General features: G+C 49.2%; 1 protein-coding gene across 6 annotated transcripts in view; it reads right to left on the reverse strand.

Moving 5' to 3' along the window:
* Positions 1-977: 977 nt before the first annotated feature.
* Positions 978-18,759, reverse strand: part of MLLT6 (MLLT6, PHD finger containing) — a 93,364-nt gene continuing 75,582 nt past the window's right edge. For 3 of the 6 annotated variants that reach the window (XM_090044572.1, XM_090044571.1, XM_090044577.1), the window contains 8 exons: positions 15,635-15,701; positions 14,954-15,105; positions 14,389-14,577; positions 14,027-14,115; positions 11,936-12,294; positions 10,730-10,838; positions 5,238-5,618; positions 978-4,162 (listed from right to left, as the gene is read on the reverse strand). In XM_090044572.1, the coding sequence (XP_089900698.1) occupies positions 4,118-4,162; positions 5,238-5,618; positions 10,730-10,838; positions 11,936-12,294; positions 14,027-14,115; positions 14,389-14,577; positions 14,954-15,105; positions 15,635-15,701 (1,391 nt within the window). In that variant the 3' untranslated portion in view covers positions 978-4,117. The remainder of the gene's footprint in view (positions 4,163-5,237; positions 5,619-10,729; positions 10,839-11,935; positions 12,295-14,026; positions 14,116-14,388; positions 14,578-14,953; positions 15,106-15,634; positions 15,702-18,759) is intronic. The other 3 variants (XM_090044575.1, XM_090044573.1, XM_090044576.1) reach the window with 2 other exon arrangements.

The raw sequence follows: 18,759 nt of genomic DNA on the forward strand, positions 1-18,759 counted from the left end.
GCAGCACTCTTTGGAAGAAGGAAAAAAAAAAATCAAGCCCTTTTTTTTAATACAGGGGTGGGCAAAATGTGGCCTGCGGGCTGGATGCGGCCCCCCAGGCCATTCTATCCGGCCTGCAGAGCCCCTAAAAATTTTAGAAAATGAATATTTATCTGCCCCTGGCTGCTTGTAATGCAGCCCTTGATGGCTTGCCAAAACTCAGTAACTGGCCCTCTGCCCAAAATAATTGCCTGCACGTGTTAATGCCTAACTGACAGTTCCCCCCCTTGGAAAATGCCAGGATCAGCTGCAAAGTCTACATGAGAGCAAGTACTGGCTTTCAGGCTCATCTCTAGCTTTTCAAGCCCACAGGGCCACTACTTTTCCTTCAGTGGCAAGTAGCATACAGGTTCACCCAGCCTATTCACATGCATAGGCAGGGTGTTAAATTCAAGCCAACAATCTCATGGCTAAGCTGCCTTCTCTTTGCTAGTGGTCAAGACTTTAGTACTCTTCCTGTCTCCTCTCATCAATTTATTAGCCTGAAGTTCCTCTACAAAGAGTGGGTGTTAATTTGTGGTGCCTATTTTTGGGAGCTTCCAAAACTGAAGATGCTTCAAGTCTGTTTATCCAAGGTGTGCCAAGAACCCCCTGCTGTGGATGAACTGATTTGCAGCTGCCTCGGTGCTCCGCACCCATGGAAACCAGACTGAAAGCAAGCACCCAGGCACTGATGTAGGCCCTACTATTCGAAAGTATCCCTTATCCAGGCCAGCGCTTAAACATGTGCTTAGTTCCACTGCAGTCAATAGGATTTTAGCACATCTACTTAAAGATACGCGCACACACACAAACCCCTTTCTTAGTTAACTTTTGAAACCCTAAATGTATTAAAAAGTCTTTGATATTAATATTAATATTATTTATTATAATAAAGAACAGTCAAGCAGCGTGAAAAAAATATATCTTAGCTACATTACCTTAAATTGCCAAAAATATACACATTTTTTCTCTTTTATTTAATAAAAAAACAAATCAAAACAAAAACAAAAAAGACACATGCAACATACTAAAATGAGACATTAGCATCAAAACGGGTAAAGAAACGTACCCCAGTGCAACCGAAACACAGATAACCTTTAGCTTCGTTTTCTTTCCTCACCTTCCTCTTTTTCGCAAAGATGCAAAGTTTAACATCAACCTTCCAAAAGTGGCCCTTTTCCTCTCCTCAACCTGCCCAAGGGATCTTTGCCTCTGGGACAGAATGCAGCCATTGGGCAAAGAGTGCACTTCAAAAGGACCAGGTGCTTTTGGAAGATGGCAGAGAAATATAAATTTAAGTGCTATATGTCTCTTCCTTCCCCTTATTATCCTCAACTTCTTCCTTGCCTGATCTACAGAGTCCTCTTAGAGCAAAATGGCTTTGTACTCAAATGAAAAAAAAAGATGTGCCAAACATGAAGCAGGGACAGCTAGGAATGAAGCCCTGAATGACTCACATCCTACCTTTATGGAGACATCCTAAGCAAAACAGGATTCACTCCTTGGATTCACTTACATTTAAGGTTTGTTTGCTTCTGAGGAACAAATGCATCAAATCTTGACTAGGGTGAATCAGAATTAAAGAAAGGGGGGAACCACTGAAATGTTCTTCCTTCACCAGCCCATTTCTTGCCATTTCAAAGTCTGAAATTTAATTAAAACCCAAAATGTTGAGACCGGCTCCAGGCATGATATGAGGCTGTGACTGTTTAAGATCACTTTTCCAGGGATTTTAATGGGGATTGTTGCTCTAACAAGGGAGGAAGTGAAAACTTGAATCTGGGACCCTATGGTAAAAAACAAACAAACAAAAAGCCCAGGGCAGCAAGCAGCTGGCAGCATATTTTGGGGCAGAATCTAGCACAGCAGCATCTGCAATTGCAATTCTGCTCATGCAGCTTTGCACACATGACATGTGCTCACAAGCTGGGTCAGTGTCAAACTACCTGATTTACAGATGGAAGCATAGCACCCTTGGTTACCGGGAGTTCCATGGGGTTAAGGAAGATGTAGGGATTATGCCCTTGATTTGCAGAGGGGAAGAGAAAATGTTTAGATTAAAAAAAAGGTGCGACACAAAATTGTACAAAAGCATTTTCAGGAGTAAGGGGGACAGGAAAAATAAAATCAGGCCCTTTTGAACTCGAATTCAACACCTATAATTTTAAATGCACCAGGCTGATGGAAGTTTGGCACATATCAGTTTTTAACTCAGCAGCTGGCTGCAGAGAGGGAACGTTAATAATAATCACATTTTCCAGCTGCTCCTCTCCATGTCTCCACTGCAGAGATACCCAGGAAGGCAGGGAAACTTTTTTTCTGCATTCTCATTTTTATAGCTGCCATCTCCACCTTGCCACTAGTGCTTGTGGTGTTGCTGAGGAATAGCTTTTAAAATTTGTTTCAAAAAAAGTTGTGAGCAGACAGCATTGTCCTGTCCAGCTCAAAGACCTGGAAGCCAAGGCCCAGGAAGGCATTGTCTCCTTTTTGTCCTACACAACTACCATGGCCATGATCTTTCATTTAAAAACAGAAAGAAACAAGAAATGTATTTATTAGATGAACTGTGATGAACTTTTCCAGTGGTATCAGCACAGACCCACTGCCGATAAATTTGAATAGTGCAAACTAGATGGAGGCAGTGGGGATATGCTGAAAATGACTTGTATCCAGTAAGGTCTGATGACTTTTTCATTAAGATCCTCAGTGTTTCTGTTAGCTGGAGTCCTGACTCCACCCCTGAGCAACACGGATGTAACCAGGGATAGGGGAGGGGTAACTCATATGTTTGATGCTGATCTCCCCCTCTGCTCAGCTTCCCCACCTGTCCTTCAAAAATCTGTGGCATACAATCTCTGAGGAAGCAGGTTTCTCTGCTAAAGCTCCAGGTCCCAGGGTGGAGTTAAAATCAAAAAGTGTAAAAGCAAGGATGTTCCAGGCTGGGAAGACTAGTGCTCTTTTAGGGTTTTCCAAGCACTGGATGGTGCTTACAGTGCAGGAGACCAGTCTTTGCCAGAGTGGAACTACTTTAAAGATGAGTAAGAAAGATCAGGTACCAGATTTCAGATTATCCTTTCCACCCAACACATGCTTGGGGTCACCTCCCAGAGAAGGCCTGTAAGCAAACAGCCTGGGTAGAACACACTTCCTGAAGTTGGCTGTGCAGAGCACCAGAATGGCCTCAGCCCCTTTGCAGGCTGTGCTTGTTGAGCTTGGAAAGAGAGAACAAGTGGCAACATGAGAGGCAGGAGTGTGCTTCTCACATGGGAAAGTAAAGCGCTGAGCTGACCTACGGAGAGCCGCCCTACAGTTAGCATAGCAGGCATGGTGATGTCTTTCAGTTTAGCCTTTGGAAAGGAGACCCCGAGCAGTGTAGGGCAGAGGAAAGTGGCATTCAACACTTGCAGCCAGTCCCTTTCCATAGATCCCTCATCCATGTCTTTCTAGGCTGAATCCAGACCTGGCAGGGGGGCAGAGAAGGGCTGTATGTGATGGTTACAGAGGACGGAACATCTTAGGGACCTGCGCAGTCAAAGTCCTGTGGGAAGTCCCAGTCATCAGTCTTGTTTCAGGGTTTCCTCAGCTACGATCCTCTTAACCTCCCTGCCTGGTGGGAGAGAACCCACGAGCCAACCACTCCCACCAAGTCCCACGTGAAAGGGACACCTTGGCAGAGACACCCCTTCATCCATGATCTTGGCTGAGGATGGGTTGCGATCTTGGTTTACTGCCTGACCTGGAGGATCCACACATGCACGTGCCCTCTGAAGAAGAGGCTGGCAGGTGTCTGAGCTCACACAAACTCTCTCCTCCGCTTTGCGTGGAGACAGATATAGCTTTGCTTTGAGCAAGTGTGGCCCGGACCAAGTCAGCAGGAATCTCCCTGCCCCTCCTCCCTTCTTAGAAGGGCACTGAATGCCAGGCCTCAATCAGAAACACACTTGTCTTCCAAACGCACCACCTGGCATTACTTGCTGGCAGGAAATGCTTCTCAGAAGCCTTGTGCTCATTGCTCTAAAGTATCAAGATCTGTGACCGTGGAAAGCCGCGTTCCAGTCACCGAGGAGCTGGCTGCTGGTCTAGGCAGGCCTGGGGCTTAGCCCTTGTCCTGGGTGAGAGGAGCAACCTTTTCATTCATGCTCTGCAAAAAGACACAGAGGAGACAGTCTTCAGTGTCAATTGGACAGGCAGCAACATGCCAATGAATAGAAATGGGATGGCTCTGCTGTGCTGCAAGTCTGGCCTTTCTGGGGCACTGGGCTGGAGAACGCAGATCCCAGTGTGGCCTGCTCTTCTCTCCCCTTCCATCAGGTACTGAGATCAGCACAGAAATTTGAACTGGAGACCTCAGTTCAAACAGAGAGGGCCACAAACTGGTGTCCTCCGCATTGGGAATGCCTCTACCAGAGCTCCTGGGCTCATCTAGGATGAATGGATGCATGACTGCGAAGGAAGGGGTAGGGGAGGGGGCTTTGCCATGGCAGATCACACCATGGTCCCTCAAGTCTTGTAGCCTCCATGGAATGCCCCTCACTAGAAGGTTGTGGGTGGCCTAGACAGGGATGCTCTTGTGTTGAGCACAGGGTTGGACTAGATAGCCGCCTGAGGGCCCTGCCAGCCCTAGGTTTCTATGGACCTGCCCCTGAAAGTAGCAGATCCCAGACATGTCTGGCAGGAGGCAAATCAATTCCTCCCTGCATCTGATAAACACAAGCACACATCATCTCCCCCTGGACCCTGCCAGTTGGGAGTGCAAGTACCCCTGCATTTTACTGTGCCACGTGATTGCCCATGTCACAAGTGATACAGACACATATACACATTGTCTCCAACCCTATTTCCTGCAGCACTGCAGCTGGCTTGGTGCATGTGTATACCTGTATCATTGGCTGTCCTTCTGCCCACCCATGGCCCTAGCTTCAACTCACTGAAGCCAATGAGGTGGGATTCAAGCCCATTTGACTGGCTGATCAGGAAGATGAGGAAGTCAGATCCCATGGATATGACTCCTAGTCCCAAAGACCCGGGTTCTCTTCCTGGTTCTTCTGCTGTATGACCTTCCTTTCCTTGTGCCTCAAGTTTCCCCCATTTAGATCACAAGCTCTTTGGATCAGAGACCTTCTCTTGCTGTAGGGATGGACCAGTGCCTAATACAGGGGGCCTTGATCCCAGTGGGGTCCCTCTAGGTGTTACCGTAATGCCAATAATACACGCACCGTTCCTTTCTGGGCATTGCTGTCAGCCTGGAGGTTGAGGAAGGGGTTGCTTTGTGCTGTAAGGACTGGTGGAACACCTGCCCCTGAAGCCACCAGGCTGTTCCCAGGAGCGCTAAGGGATGGGGCTGCTGGAGTAGCCATCAGGCTGTTGCCAGGGTTGAGCTGCTGGGGAGAGATGGAAGCCATGAGGGAGCTGCTGCTGGGTGCGGGCTGGGTGGCAGAGGTCATCAGGGCATTGGCATTTGAGTGGAGGAGGGGTGTGGAGGTGGCTGTTAGGAGACTGGTCATGGGCAGTTGAGAGGTGCCTGTCATCTGTAGCCGCTGCAGGTCCCTCTTCTGCTGGATTTGCTGGATCATCTGGAACACTAAGGCCTGCTGCTCCTGGATGGGAAGGCAGAGAACAGGTCAGGAGAAGGATGGAGCAGGGGGGAAGCTTTGCATGCATGGGCCTGGCTGTACAGCCTAGCGCTAGGTTCATTAATGCAACGCATGTAACCCAACTCTTGTGTTAGTTTACATACTCTTCCACACACCCTATTGGATGTGGCCTAAGAAGGCATGTGCAGCTGCACAAAATCCTTTTGATCCACTAGATACCCTGAACCTGAGATCAGATTACCCCTACTTTACAATGCCAGAAAACACACTGGCCCTCACATCTGTTCAGCCCCTTCCAAACCATTTCCAGTATTTAATGACCCAGTTCCCAACACTTTATGGAATTCATGGTCACAAAACCAACTTGGGGACTCCAGTTCCCTCTTGTTACTAAATTTGACCCCAGAAAAAAAATCATTCCTATGGGGCAGAGCTAATTACTGCAGGTGAGATAGATCCTGGGAAGCCAGGAGGGACAAAGCTCATCTTCAGCTGGTGGGGATGTGCTCCAGTCACATGAAGCCACATTAGCCCTTATGGAAATAACTGACCAATAGGATGCACAGGTGGAGCTAACTAATTATTCCCATACCCAGGGGAAGCTGGTTGATGAAAAGGTGACATCAGCTAGAGTCCCCTGGAAATTTCCCTTTTCTGATTATAAATAGCTTGACCTAGAAATCTCTCATGTGAGGGAGCTGTCCACATTCTTGGTTGATGTAAATCTGCATGGCTTCACTGGCCCCAATGGGACTATGCTGACTTATATTCACTGGGAGGCTGGCTTATCATACTGTAGACACATGAAGACCTTTGTGGTGCTGCCAGTTATACTACAATATATGAGTAGCAATTCCTCTGGCCACTGAAACTTCCCAAGGGGAAATGAAATGAGAATCAGAGCCAGTATTTATAGCACATAAGCACCTGTTTGTTGGTGTAGGTGCCAGTGAAATCTGTGTCCAATATCAGCAGTGATGTGAACATAAGTGCTTGATATTAATGGTATATTGACACATCAGATGGTCAGAGGAATAAAGGGAAATGGGGGCTAAGGGTGATCTAGGCTGATTTCTATACACCCACTCTGTTCAATGCACATAGTAGGTCAAATAGCAAACAAGAGGACATAAGAAAAAGATGTTCCATCCCTCAGCAGGGCCAGATCCCGGTCTCATTTATGCCATCATAAATAAGGAATACTGTTACTGAAGTCAGCAGAGCTTAACTGGTTCAAGCAAGGGAGAATGGGGCTCTGATTCAATTCTCACTTCTCTAGCTACACCAATTTCTTGCACGTAAACAGTTTGCTCAGCGACCAAAGGGCTGCACTTCACTGCCACTCACATCAAGTGTAAGCTGAAGATGCTACACAGGCCTCCAGGTACCTGGTCTATGCCCCTAAGTCAGAAGGCAAGGTAGATATACACCTTAATAGACTAAGACAAAGAGACAGCACAAGCTTTCAGGAGGAGGCCAGGTTCACTTCACCAGATCCACTGAGTGACTCTGGTGTAACCAGTAGCATAAAGTGAGGTGGACAAGCCAGGCACATGCCCCAGGCACCAGTTAAGGGCATGTGCACCAGGAGGATAGTGGGGAGGAGGTGCACCATATGCCAAGGGTACCGCTTGCTTCTGCCCCTGCTGCCTGCCTCATTACCTGCCTCTAGGACACACATTGCTAGCATGTATAATGTGTGTCATGCATTGCAAGGCATTCTGGGACTTGTAGTTTTGTAGAGCAGCAGTGGAATTTGCTGCTGCTGGTGATGGGGAGTATGGAGGTGGGTGACCCCCACATTTAGTGGCCAAATTCAGCATTTTTTAACCTTTTGGACATGGACTTAGGCAGGGAAAAAATGGGGGGAAGAGTCCCTTGGCAGTGGCAAACTCCACTGCTGGTCTAGAAAACACTGATCCCTAGAATGCTTGATACTCCATGACATGAACCAGCAATCAAGAAGGTAAGCAATGGGGCGGAGGGGAAAGGAGTGGGGAAGGATGCGAGACAGCTGCCCAGGGAGTATTTTTTCCATGCTATGCCTCTGTAACTTAGGTGTAATTCTAAACCGTGTTACTGAAATGGGGGGAACTTTATATGTGTAAACACACTTATCCTTATATAAACTTGACTCCCCCTAAGCTGTGGGGAGCAGTAGATATGCTGGATGGTAGGGCTAGGATTCAGAGAGACCTTGACAAATTGAAGGACTGGACCAAAAGAAATCTCATGAGTTCAATAAGGACAAGTGGAAAGTTCTGCACTTAGGATACAACGGTCCCATGCACTGGTACAGGCTGAGGACTGATTGGCTAAGCAACAGCTCTGCAGAAAAGGACCTGGGGGTTATAGTGAACAGTAAGCTGAATATGAGTGAACATTGTGCCATTGTTGCAAGAAGGCCAATGGCATACTGGGATCCATTAGTAGGAGTGTTGCCAGCAGATTCAGGAAAGCAATTCTTCCCCTCTGTTCGGCACTGGTGAGACCACATCTGAAGTATTGTGTCCACTTTTGGGCCCACTGCTGCAGAATGGATGTGGACAAATTGGAGAGAGACCAGTGGAGGGTAACATAAATGGCTGGGGGGCTGGGGCACATGACTTATGAGGAGAGGATGAGGGAACTGGGCTTATTGAGAGTCTGGAGAGGAGACAACTGAGGAGGGATTTAACAGCAGCCTTCAACTGCCTGAAGGGTGGTTCCAAAGAGGATGGAGCTAAACTGTTCTCAGTGGTGACAGATAACAGAACAAGAAGCAATGGTCTCAGGTTGCAGCAAGGGAAATTTAGGTTAGATATTAGGAACAACTTTTCTCCCTAGGAGGGCAGTACAGCACTGGAATGGGTTACCCAGAGAGGTCATGGATTCCCTATTGTTGGAAGGTTTTAAGACCCAGCCAGACAAAGCCTTGGTTGGTATAATATAGTTGGGAATGGTCCTACTTTGAGCAGGGCATTGGACTAGATCAGCGTTTCTCAAATGGTGGGTCATGACCCAAAAGCCGGTTGCAAGAATATATGAGGGGGTTGTGGACAAATTTTAAAAACGGATCAACAAACTTTAAAAATGGATTCTTTTTTAAAGGAGAAAAAGGCGGAAGACAGTGGCTTTTCCCTTGCAGGCTGTCAGAGTTCCAGCCTGCCAGAGACTGCTTGGGGCCCCCCCATAGTGCCCTCCCATGCACTAGAGGGGGCAGTGGGTCAGGATTGAGGGGCACTGGCTCAGGATTGACCATTAATGTTTACAAATGGGTCCTGGTACAAGAAAGGTTGGGAACCACTGGACTAGATATCTCACGAGGTCCCTTCCAATGTTAATGTTCTATGATTTAATGACTGACTTTGGGGATTTTGTTACTAGACGAAGACCAGGCAGGTCCAAATTCTGGTTTAGGAGAATATTACTTCCACTTTGCACAGATGTATTTAAGTTTTTTACGGGTCCCCCTTTCAGCCCTGTATGAGGACACTGCGCAGCACCTAATGCACTTGGCTTCCTAACACCTGCATCATGTAGGAATGGCAGTCCCACTTTACAGACAGGGACTAAATGCCACATCCATAAAAGGTCTCAGGTGCTTTATAAGACAATAAGGCAAAATTTAGGCCTTAATTCTGACAGTGATTTCCTCATAAGCCTCATTTCAAGCAGTAGGTGCTGAAGTTTTCACCAGTGAAACTGTTTCATTGGTAGCTGTTCAGTGAACCTGATTCTGTTCAGACTCAAAATGGCCTCCATCTTGGCTCAGCTGACCAGCTTGGCGCTGAATTCAGGTCTAAGCCTTTGTGCGATCCTCAGATGAAGCGTTGCCTTGCCATAGCCCATACACCCACAGGATCAGGCACTGTACAAAACACAGCAGTGGTAGCTCCTTTCCTTCCAGGAAAACTGGCCAGAGGATGAGGTGCCCTCACCTTTTATACTTCAACCTAGCAGTTAGAGCAGGGGTTCCCAACCCCCAGGCCATGGCCCGAAGGGTCGGCTGCTGGGCCACAGGAAGGTCAGCTGCCAGAGCAGAAGTGACTGAGGACTGGCAAACCACAGCCTGGAAGTGACTGGCAGACTGGCAGCCAAAGCCTTTTTTATAGAGTACAAAAAAGGGTTGGCTGCCTGCCCACAGTCTGCTGGTCACTGCTGGTTTGCAGTTTGTCGATTCATGGTGACTTTTGGTCCACGGTTTGTTGATCCTCAGCATAAAGAGGTTGGGAACCTCTGACTTAAAGCATTCACCAAGAACGTGGGAGACACCAGTTAAAATTCCCTCCTCTGTTCTAGGCACTCAAACCCCTCCTCAGGGACTGCCCTAACCACCTGGCCACTGGTTATTTTCCTGTCCCTCTTGTTGCAGCTGTCTCACTTTGCACTGAGTGTCTCTACACATGCATTAATGTGCTTTAGTTAATGTGCATTAAGTCTAGTACCTCCATTGTGAGGTAGTACGAAAATGTGCATTAGCCTGTCATAATGAGCATTAACTAAAGAGCAAGCAGTGCCTGTGCGTGAATGTGGAGGCCGTTCCAACGTGCTGTAATTACAGCACGTCAGAGCGACTCAGTTAATCAAGCCTGCTGGAGAGTGCTAATTACTGCGATCCAGCCAGCCTTTGCATTTCATGTATCAGCGTCCCTTGCGCTTCAAAATGGTGGTGGAGGTGCTTTATCTAAAGTTCGCATGGCAAGCTTTAGATAAAGCGCCCCCACCGCCATTTTGAAGTGCATGAATGTTGATACGCTAAATGCTCTGGGCACTTTAATTAGAATTGCTCTCTGAGCTGTTCTAATTAGAGGTTTCCCCACCACCCCTGGAGCATGAGTATAGACTCCCATGATTTTTTAGTGTTTGGTTAATGTGCAGTAGCCTATTTTAATGCACATTAACTAAATAGCATGTTTTTTTATTGACACTTTAATGCACATTAAAATAGGCTAATGTGCATTAAAGCGCATGTGCGGACGTGCCCTCTGGCTTCCAGGGAGAATGAACATAACTGTCTGGCCTCACGATGGCAGTATGCACCAGGGAAGGTGAAGGCCAGGGCTCCAGCCCCTATTCTGTGGCTGTTTATGTGAAACAGCCCCTCAGTAAAATACCTAAGAAGCCCCACTTACTGGACTGAGTAGCTGGGACGTCAGGAGCTGCTGGAGCTGCTGGAGTTGCTGCTCATGTTGGTGCAAAGCGTGTCGCTGCTGCTCCGTCAGGGGGCTGAGGCCTGGTATGCTGTGAAGAACACAGCACAGGGACTGTTAGCACAACCCACAGCCTTGCATTCCTGCTGGGATACTGCCTCCCCCCAACTCCACTTAAGCACACCCTGCTGCTGCAGCCTCCTGAATGGAGCTGTAAACCCCCAGGAACAGGGGATGTTGCTGGAAGCATTTTAGCCAAGCTTCCCTTAAGGGTCAAGCTCAGTGGTGGTGTACATGAGGGGCAGCACAGTCCAGCTGAGATTGGCACTCCAGACACTCCTATTCCCAGCTTTGCCACTGACCTGCTGCCAGGTAACCCCTGGGCAAGTCACTTTTTTTCTGCCCCTCTGTTTCCCCATCCATGCTATGTCCACTCAGCTGGTCAACACTCTGAGGAGGTACAAATAAAAATGGAAGGATATTTTGAATTGGACCCTGGAGTGAATAAGGAACCAGAGGGCGCTATGAGGAAGGCAGTACACAGTTGTTTATTGGATGAGATAGATAGTAGCATTTGGAATATCCTGTCTTCTTACATACAACATGCCACACCTTTTTTTGGAAAGGCCTAATGAAGCAAAAAGGATCTTTCCTTATAGCTAGGGAGCAAAGGCTGCTCATTGTTTTGCTCCAAGTCATGCAGATTTTACTTTCACTTTTTGCTCTTAACCAGCAGGAAATGTTGTTACCATATTTCTCATATATAATGAGCACCAGTTTCCATAAGCTGGAGTTTTTTTGGGTGGGGAAAAGGGCGTACTGCATGCAGGAAAATGAAGCATCTTGAGGGGCAGAGGTGGGACAGGGGATGGACAATGGAGACTGGTTCCCTGCTGTCCCACAGATAGTGGCCAGCTCAGGATGAGAATAGTTTGCACTAGTGCCAATGGCTGTGGGAGGCATGAAATAATGGTGAACCAAACCCCTGATTCCTTTTTCTTCAGACTGCAGGATGGCCCGAGGTCTGTAGAAAGGAGCTGCAATTAGAATTCCACTAAAATGGGGCCAGGAGCAGGCAGATACTCTCACAGGACTGTACTGACACAGAGCTTGTGCCGGAGGTGGAGACAGACAAGGATGCTTAGACTGCTGCCCCTTGGGACTGTTCATGGCTCCCTCCCACCTCACCTGCTCAAGTTGGTGGAGAGCTGCAAGGTAGGTGGCCCACTGGTCTGTGTCAGGGGGTTCTGCTGCTGGGCAGCTGGAGCACCATTGAGATTCCCCAGGATCCCGTTGATGGGCATCTGCTGGCCTCCTGCCAGGCTTCCCATCAGGCCGTCCACCATTGGCACAGAGGGTAGGCTGTGACTGCCTGCTGCACCTCCTGCCAGTGTGTTTCCTGTCACCCTGGCCAAGCCATTGACTTGCTGCTGCACCCCCGAGAGGGGCAGTGTGGCAGGGCTCTGCTGCAGCAAAGGCAGGGGAGGAGGGGTGCTGTGGAAGGAGAGGGAGGAGCTGCTTCTGCTGGGGCAGCCTGAGTGTGGATCCTGGAGGAGAGAGAGAAAAGGGAATGGGGGTGAGCACTGGAGGCCTGGGTGTTGGGTAACAGCAGCTCAGCAGTCAGGTCCCAGAGCTGAGTGAAGTGACCCACCATGGGTGGGGAGTAGGAAGATGCTACATCTCCCATGTGCCTTGTTGGAAGTCGGCATATATATATACCTGTTCTCTAGGGTTGCTGCTAGAATAACTCACCAGCCTTCTCTCCTCTGTTTCTGTGTCCTGGCCCAGTGTTTCTCAACCTTTTAAGTAGCAAGTACCCCCTCAGTTCTGAACATTTTAATAAGTACTCCAACACTAAATTTTCCAGGGGATTTTATATTTACAGACTAATGTGTGTTATATGTTGGAAAAAGGGCTATGTATAAGGGCTATGTATAAGGCTGTGATATGACAGATGTCTAATCTGGTGTGGATAGGATTGCCACCTTTTATAGCAGGGGTGCACAACTCAAGTATGTACCTGGGCTAGAGCTCATGTTGCTCAAAGCTAGGAGGGCTGAATGCCAAATTATTACTGGGGAATTTACTGGGCACCAAATTTTTTGCCATGGTTTTGAGAGGAAAAGAGGGTGAGAGAGAGAGGAAAAGAGGGCAAGAGAGAGTGAGTGTTGGTGTACCAACATACCCCCTGCCTGTGTTTCATGTACCCCCAGGGGTACACGTACCACAAGTTGAGAAACTATGTCCTAGCCCATAGCCCCTTTGCTATTTCCTGTGCTCACCACTGAACCTGCTAATAAAACCACTCAAAAGGAAGAAACCCTAATGTTTAGGACTGAAGCAAGAGGGGCTGTGGCCTTGATCATGGGCCAAAATAACAGACATCTGCCCTTGTAGCACTAGCCATGATCACAGGATCATAGCCGGGAGTTTTAAAGACCCTGGATAAGTAAGGAATGCATGAGAGAGAGAGAGAAAAAAAGAAAGAGAGAGAGTCATCAAGTGGTTGAGAGGGAATTCTGCCCCTGCACTCCTCCCCTTTCTGCAGCATGTCAGGGTGGGGGAGTTTTTAAGCCTTCCTCAGAGCCACTGGATTCTGGCTGCATCCAAGGCTGGGGATTTTGATTGGGGTGTGTCAGTGCTCCTGCTGGGACATAAAGCTGGAGGTTCCTGGCTAGAGGGTCTTGCCCCTCCACTCACTGTTACACCAATCACCATATTTAGGGTCAGGAAGGAATTTCACCCTATGGTCAGACTGGAATGTACTGTGGGGGGTTTTGTCTTCTTCTGGAGCAGTGGGCATGGTTCTCTACCTGGGATCTCTTGAGTGTATACTAACAACCTTTTACAGCAGCAGGATGTTAGCTGCCATGGTTCCCCTGCTTTACCTGTGGCATTTTAAGGTGTTAGGTCTTGTGTTGTGTCAGAGTTGATGGTAGTTTTACTAAGAGGTTAGACCATGGTTTGTTTGGGATGGTTTGGATAAAGCTGGTCCTGCCTCAGGCAGGGGGTTGGATTATATGACCTCTGGAGGTCCCTTCCAGCCCTACTTCTCTATGTTTCTGTTACCCACTGTCTTGCCTACCTTTTCACTTAGTAAGCATGTAGTGCACAACCTTTAAAGAGACTGCACTTAGCACAGTTTGGGCTGAGGCCTGTAAGCCCCCACAAACCACTACCTGTTTTCCTGCTTTCAGGGTGGCAGCGGTGGAAGGTGCTCCTCTGATTTAATCTATCAAAGCCCCTTCCCCCACTCTAGGTTCTTGGAGCGCACTGTACCTCGGAGGAGGTGGAGAGAGAGTTTTCAATCCCAAAGCTGTTCTTACAGGGAGGGCTCTTGCTGATGCTCAGGGAGTCATTGGTGCACACTGTAAAGGAGAGATGGGATGATAAAGCGACAGAGACAGGCTCAGTGTTACCAGGGCCAGTGGCCTGATCCTGTGTGGGTTATGCACATCATGGCAGCCAAAAAATTCAATAAATTAGGAAGCCAGTTCTCCTCACTGCTCCCCCACCCTCTCCTCCCCCCACCCAAAATGGGGCTGCTGGTGGCAGCCTCAAATGAGGACACTATTCTGAAGTGACATAGAGGGTGTGCTCCCCATAGTCCCTTGATGCCTGAGGTGAGGCTGCTCTCTTACCGGTGGGAGGCAAGATGTACTGGGCCTGGCTGGCTGGGCCATTGCTGCTGGTCACCACTGGGAAGGGGACAGAGAGCTGGACGTTGAGGAGCTGCAGGCGCTCCTTCTTGGCTGTCAAGGTCATGATCTGCTCCTGCAACCGCTGGTTCTCTTTCTGCAAGGAGTGCAGAGCCTTGAGCATTTCCACAACTGCAGGAAGTGAAAACAGGAAGAAGGGCAGGATAAGGGCAGTGTGGAGGGGGCAGGGGGCATGGTTAGTGCTGACTGCACACACAGCAGAATGGTCCTGGAGAGGAGGATCAGGCTGTGCCAGCCCCTCCCCAACTGCCCTCCTACTGTCCTTCCCACCTGCGCACAGATCAGTGCTTCTCTTCCTAAACCCCCCCTACTCATCTGGGCTAAGCCTGCAGCCTCTATGCCCCAACCACTTGCTCCCTCCCCTGCAGGCAGGGAAGGGCCCCAGCCCTTGTCATGACAGGCATGAAGCAGAAGCTGAGGACAGGTTCCTCTGGGCCCACATCCCTGTTTGGGAATCCCCCAGACAGTTCCCCTCCCTGCTCCCTACGTGGCTCACTGTTTACACCCGCTTCGCCATTGCCTTGCTTCTCCAGGAGCTGCTCAATGTTGGGGGTGGCCTGGGGCACGTTCTCCAACTGCCCGCTGCTGCTGCAGGACACGGTCTGGTCGAAGAGGGTAGGGAGGCTGCTGATAGGGGACCTGGGGAGCAGCCCAGGAGATAGCCTGTCAGACACTGGGCATTGATCCCCCATTCCTCTCTAGTCCACACTAAGAGGGGTTGTCTCCATCCCTTCCCCCCATCCCCTATGTCTCCCAGTCTCTATCCCTCTTACTGCCACCCAGCTCCTTTTTCCCACACTGGAAAAGACAGTCCCCAGTCCTTCCCCCCAGATCCTCCGTACTGCAGCAGAAGGGTTGGTCTCTGCCCCTCCTCAGCTCCCCTCCAAACCTCTCAGCCACTTTCAGTGCTGGGCCACCTTCACTCCCCTCATCCCCCACCCCACCCCACCCCACCCCACCCTATGCTGGAGGAGGTATCTCTGCCCCATCCCACTCCCTGCCTACTATCCTCTGCACCACACCAGAATGCAGTTGCCTCCATTCCCTCCCCACCAGGATTTTCTACGAGCCTGCAGACTTGGCTCGTGTTTCCTCCACCATGCACTCCTAGCTGCGGCAGCACCCCAGCCCCTGCAGCGTCAGAAAAGGACAACTGAAAGGCACTCACATAGAGGAGAGGCTTTCCTGTGGGGAGGTCCCTCGACAGCCAAAACTGCAGTCTTCCAGATCAGGTTCTGGGAGAGGAAATAGAAAAAAAACAGGCAAGGCATTGCAAAAGGGTCCAAGCCCTTTCCTCTGCCGCCTGCCAAGGCAGGGGTTACCTACCAGCTTGTGCCAAAGGGCTGCCTGCCAGTGCTGCAGCCTCCACTAGATGGCAGCCAGCATTGAGCAGTTCCTCTCCACTGTCATTATATAACAGCTCCTCCTGCTTCTCCATCTGCGCAGATGCAACAGCCGGGGTGTTTTATAGTCTGGGGAGGAGGGAATGGTGCGCAAAGGCAGCGGGGTCTGTGCATTATACCCTGAGGACTGCGGATTGGTAATGCCCCCTCTCCAAACAGGCATGAGCAAGAAGCAAGATTCTGAGACAGGGCTGGGCTCCAGCTGGCATTGACTGCACTGCTAAATGTGGGATAGCTGGTCATTTCTATGGTACTTGTGCCCCAATCAGGATCAAGAGTTGAACTGTGGCAAGTGCTGTACAAACATGTAGCAAAAGACAACCTCTGCTCCAAAGAGCTTACAGCTTAGGCCACAGGTCAGCAACCTATGGCTCACAGGCTGGATCTGGCCTGCAGAACCATTGGATCCAGTTCATGGAACTGGGGCATCAGCAGGTTTTTGCAACAGGGCAGTCTTGGTGATGGGGGCTTTGTCTGGGCTGTACTGTGCTGTGACCAGGAAGCTGGGAGCTTTCCCATGCTGAGCTGCAGCTGGGTGGCAGGGAGAAACAGTAGCACAAAAAAGCAGCAGCATGGAGACACAGCGATAGCAATAGCCTTGGACACAAACTGGCCCATTCCAGCCCACCACAGGAAAACACTACCAGTCACTGGCTTCAGCTATCCCTGTGGCTCTGGTCTCTCTCCAACCATCCATTAACTCACAAGGGGCACACAATTTCTTTACACTTCAATGTGTCAGGGAGGTTGTTGCAGTCTGGCATTGAAATGTTTGAATCAGTACTCTGAGGTTCCCTCTCCAGCTCTGCAGCTGGTTTGCAATGTGGAAGTGTGTGCAACGGGGGGGATGACTTCCTTTATCCATACCAGGGGCACCAGACTTGCTTTGCAGGGCTTGGGAGCCTTAATTGTGTGGAAAATGTCAGGAAAGATTCAGAGCCAAGAGCAGTTGCTGAAACACACAATGTGAAGAGTCACCCTGTGCCAAATTTTCTTAAGACTCCAGGCTCAGATTTCACAGGACCCAGCAGCCCCTCCCCATTTTTCCTTAAGGGACCTCAGTAATTGGCCAGATTCTTGACAGTGTTTCAACTCCCTTTGTGATGCTGAGGGCAAGATTTTTCAAAACATCTCAACCTCTGGCTGTGCTGAGCTCTCTGGCAAACGCGGGCCTATCTCTGGGAGTCAGATACATTGAAAAGTTCTAGGCTGTGTGTATGGCGGTGTTTCCCTGACCCGCAGAAAGCTTCCAGATTCCAAAGCAGAGCAGAGCGATTTGCCATTCACACTCTCTTCCCCACCCCCAGTGTCTGCCACTCAGCAAACACGCTTTCTCCAGCAGTCTGGTATGTGTCAGATGTTGTGACTAGAGACTGTGCCAGCTGGTCGATGTGCCCTCCCCTCCGCTTCTCACAGTAAGAGGCATTTCCTTCCATACAAGAATTCAGGAAGTTTCCTGCAGGGAACACTGCAGGGCAGCGGAGGTGGTATGATTTACAGCAGGGGCGGGCAATTATTTTGGGGAGAGGGCCGCTTCCTGAGTTTTGGCAAGCCATCGAGGACCACATGACAGGCAGCCAGGGACAGAAAAATAGTAATTTTCTAAATTTTTTAGAGGCCCCGCAGGCCAGATAGAATGACCTGGTGGGTCACATCCAGCCCATGGACCACATTTTGCCCACCCTTGATTTACAGGGTAATGCCCCAAGCAGGGCATGAGTTACTGCCTATATCCTGGGCTGCTGAGAAGTCAGAAATACAGCTGCTGTTGAGTCCAAGTAGGCTCCAGCTCAGTGGTATTTCAGCTGAGAAGCTCATAGTACATATAGCATGGAAGAAGTCCTTCCCCTCTATCCAGACAGGAATGTCTTGCTATTAGCCAAATTCAACTCTTTCCTTCTGTTCAGGGTAGCTACTTTTTGGAGGTCACTCTACAGCACCTTGAGATGCCTGAGCTATCAGAGGGAGCACTTTGCAAAGCTGCAGGAATGACAAGGAGATTCAGGGAAAGCTGCCAGAGAAGGCTGACAGGTCAAGCCCATCCCCAGGTGACAAAGCATTGAGGAGGCAGGATGGTGCAGTGGTTAGGGTGCTAACTTAGGACTTGAAAGACTGCAACATTTAAGTCTGTGCTCTGCTGAAAACTTCCTGTGTGAACTTGCCTTATTTAGCTTGCCTCAGTTTCTAATAACACAACTTTCTTGCTGCACAGGAGAAATGCTGTGGTGATGTGGATGTTTAGAAACCTAACCCAGAGGGTGGAGCTGCTCTAAGATGGAGGCTTTAGACTTCCGTATCTGCAAGAAGCATGTGCTGGAACTTACCAGATCTTGACTGAGCAACACCAGAAGTTGAAATTACAGGTTAGATTTTAGACAGAATTCAGTCCATTGGATACTCCTGAAAGTTTAGTTGTAAGCAATGAGTGTGCTGTCAGCAGTGGAGCTGGTATAGAGTCCAGGTCTCCCATGTCCCAGTGCAGCATCTGAACCACAAGACTGTCCCCACAAAGCTAATCTTCACTTTCATTTCCTGTCCCCATACTAGAGTGGATGTGTGGCTTATGTACCTTTTCCTCTCTCCACCCACAGGACATTTACAGGATGTATCTTTTTCTAAAACTTTTCCTCCTTATCAACTCTAGACAGCCAAATGATATGAGTACGGGCTGTTGTATTCAATTCTGGACACTGTCAATTATACCATTACACTCAGGTAGATGGAGGCAGCTACAAACATACATGGACATGAGCATCAAAACTGCATGCCATACACAGTTATATGTCCTCTCCACAGGCACATGCGTCTGGCCCAATACATGAGGAAGCATGCATATCCTCACATGCACCACATTCAGCCATGCACTCTTGCACAAACCACTGTGCTTTGC

Source organism: Crocodylus siamensis, chromosome 4, assembly GCF_052110815.1.
Source record: "Crocodylus siamensis isolate JL-2025a chromosome 4, ASM5211081v1, whole genome shotgun sequence".
NCBI classification, from domain to species: Eukaryota; Metazoa; Chordata; order Crocodylia; family Crocodylidae; genus Crocodylus; species Crocodylus siamensis.